Source organism: Protobothrops mucrosquamatus, unplaced genomic scaffold (assembly GCF_001527695.2).
Source record: "Protobothrops mucrosquamatus isolate PMUCROS unplaced genomic scaffold, P.Mucros_1.0 scaffold5030, whole genome shotgun sequence".
Taxonomy (NCBI): Eukaryota; Metazoa; Chordata; class Lepidosauria; order Squamata; family Viperidae; genus Protobothrops; species Protobothrops mucrosquamatus.
In genome coordinates, this window is record NW_015390907.1 from 29,756 (window position 1) to 32,163 (window position 2,408).

At 45.0% G+C, this 2,408-nt stretch overlaps 1 protein-coding gene across 1 annotated transcript in view; it reads right to left on the minus strand.

Annotated features, from left to right (window-relative positions):
- The window catches only part of HCK (HCK proto-oncogene, Src family tyrosine kinase), a gene marked incomplete at its 5' end in the record, with an annotated part of 18,998 nt that extends 17,262 nt beyond the window's left edge, over window positions 1-1,736 (minus strand). Inside the window, one exon of the mRNA XM_015828860.1 lies at window positions 1,638-1,736. Within this exon, the coding sequence (XP_015684346.1) occupies window positions 1,638-1,736 (99 nt within the window). The remainder of the gene's footprint in view (window positions 1-1,637) is intronic.
- Between the last annotated feature and the right edge of the window lie 672 nt (window positions 1,737-2,408).

The window sequence follows — 2,408 nt, forward strand, 5'->3', positions numbered from 1 at the left end:
TTATTATTATTATTATTATTATTATTATTATTATTATTATTATTATTATTATAAAAGGACTTGTCAGGGATGAAACTTTGGCAGCTACGTGCCTCTGCGTTGCAACTTGCCTTTACATTAAGGGTGGTGGTGGTGAAGGTGTTACTTTCAAGTGGATAGATAGAGAAATGAAACTCCTTCGGTTCAGCTGCAGACCGTGAGAGCTTGAAGGACACCAGAACAGGTGTCGATTTGGTTGCCATAACTTGTTGATATGGATTATGAAAGATGTTGGGGGTTTTGCCTGGGAATACTATCAAACGTTTAAGTCTATGAATTGGCGTGGGAACCTCAGAGTTAGTTTTGCTTCAACAATCACCACACAGCATATTCAATAAATACTAAGATTTTCTAAATGGAATGAAAAAGATGTGGAGACTCTAGAAAGGGTGCAGAGAAGAGCAGCAAAGATGATCAGGGGACTGGAGGCTGAAACATATAAGGAACGGCTGCTGGAATTGGGGATGTCTAGTTTAACGAAGAGAAGGACGAGGGGGGACAGGATAGCCGTCTTCCAGTACGAAGAAAAAAACACACACAGTTTTGCAGCTCTGCCATTTCTTATCAGAATAACCGAGTTGGAAGGGACCTTGGAGGTCTTCTAGTCCAACCCCTTGCTCAGGCAGTAAACCTTATACCAGGGGCTGCCCCAAAGAAGAGGGAGTCAAGCTGTTCTTGTCCTGAAGGCAGGAGAAGAAGCAATGGATGGAAACAAATCGAGGAGAGAAGCAACCTAGAACTAAGGAGAAACTTCCTGACAGTGAGAACAATTAACCAGTGGAACTACCTGCCTCCAGAAGCAGTGAATGCTCCAACCCTGGAAGTTTTTAAGAAGAGACTGGACAGCCATTTGTCCGAAATGGTATAGGGTTTCCTGCCTGAGCAGGGGGTTGTACTGGATTACCTCCAAGGTCCCTTCCAACTTTATTATTATTATTGTTGTTGTTGTTGTTGTTGTTGTTATTATTATTATTATTATTATTATTATTATTATTATTATTATTATTATTATTATTATTATTATTATTATATGAACCTGGAGTTTTATTTGTGATTCTCTAGCTCAGTGATGGTGAACCTTTTAGAGACCAAGTGGCCAAACTGCAACCCAAAACCCACTTATGTATCGTTGGGTGCCGGGTGGGTGTGGCCCATTGGGTGGGCGTGGCCCATTGGGTGGGCGTGGCTGTGGTGGTAACAGCAGACTGGGTGGGACTAAAAAGTTCAATCAATCAATTCCAACTTTGCGAGATCTTTTTTTTCCCCGTGAGAAGTTGAAATTGACTGATTGATTGAACCTTCTTTTTTTTTTTGCACATGGCAGCGGAGGCCTAAAGCGAAAAGGTTGTATAAAACCCAGCTGAAGGCCTAGGACTGGGGCGACGGCGCGTGTGCCCACAGAGAGGGCTCTGAGTGCCGCCTCTGGCACCCGTGCCATAGGTTCGCCGCCACGGCTCTAGCTGGATGTTGACAGGACCAAAGCAGACGAACGTTTAAGCCCATGTACCTCTATAGTCCAGAGCTGAAATCAGGGGGAGATCTAAAACCAAGTGTTCTACCAAGAAGGTCCCTCCCTTTGATAGGCTGAGAGGACTTACTCTTCCGTCTCCAGTGAGTTGGCCTTGGCCACATAATTGCTGGGAATGAAGCCCACTTTGCCCGTTGAAAGAGCCTTGGCTCGCCACCACTCTCCTGACCTGGAGAAAGAGGAGAACAGAATTAGCTGCATTTCCCAACTTCCCCAAAACATAGCCAACAATTAGCACTCTCCCGGGAAGCTCTCTGGGAAATTCCAGAAGTGGGGGAAGGTCTGGAAAGTCCCCCAAAACACACACCAGAAGAAGGCATTGGCAATGATGAAGCCATAGAATAAATAGGAGTCATCCATCCATCCATCCATCCATCCAAGCATACATAGATTAATTCATCCCATTCAACCATCCATCCATCCATCAGTTGAACCATCCATCCACCCATCCATCCAACATCCATCCATTCATCTGTCCATCCATTCACACACACACACACACACACACACACATAACACACATCCAGCCATATATCCATCAGAGTACAGCGTAACAGAGTTGCAAGGGACCTTGGCGATCTTCTAGTAGTCCACTTCCCTGTACCGTTCCAGACAAATGGTTGTCCAGTTTCTTCTTAAAAACCTCCAGTGATTCCAATGGTTGGATCAATTCAACCATCCGTCTGTCCATCTGTCCATCCATCCATCTGTTCATCCCTCCATTAATCCATCCCCCTTCCATCCAACCATCCATCCATCCACCATCCTCCCATCCATTTCCCATCCTTCATCCATCCCCATCCATCCATCCATGCATCCATCTCCCAACCATCCATCTATC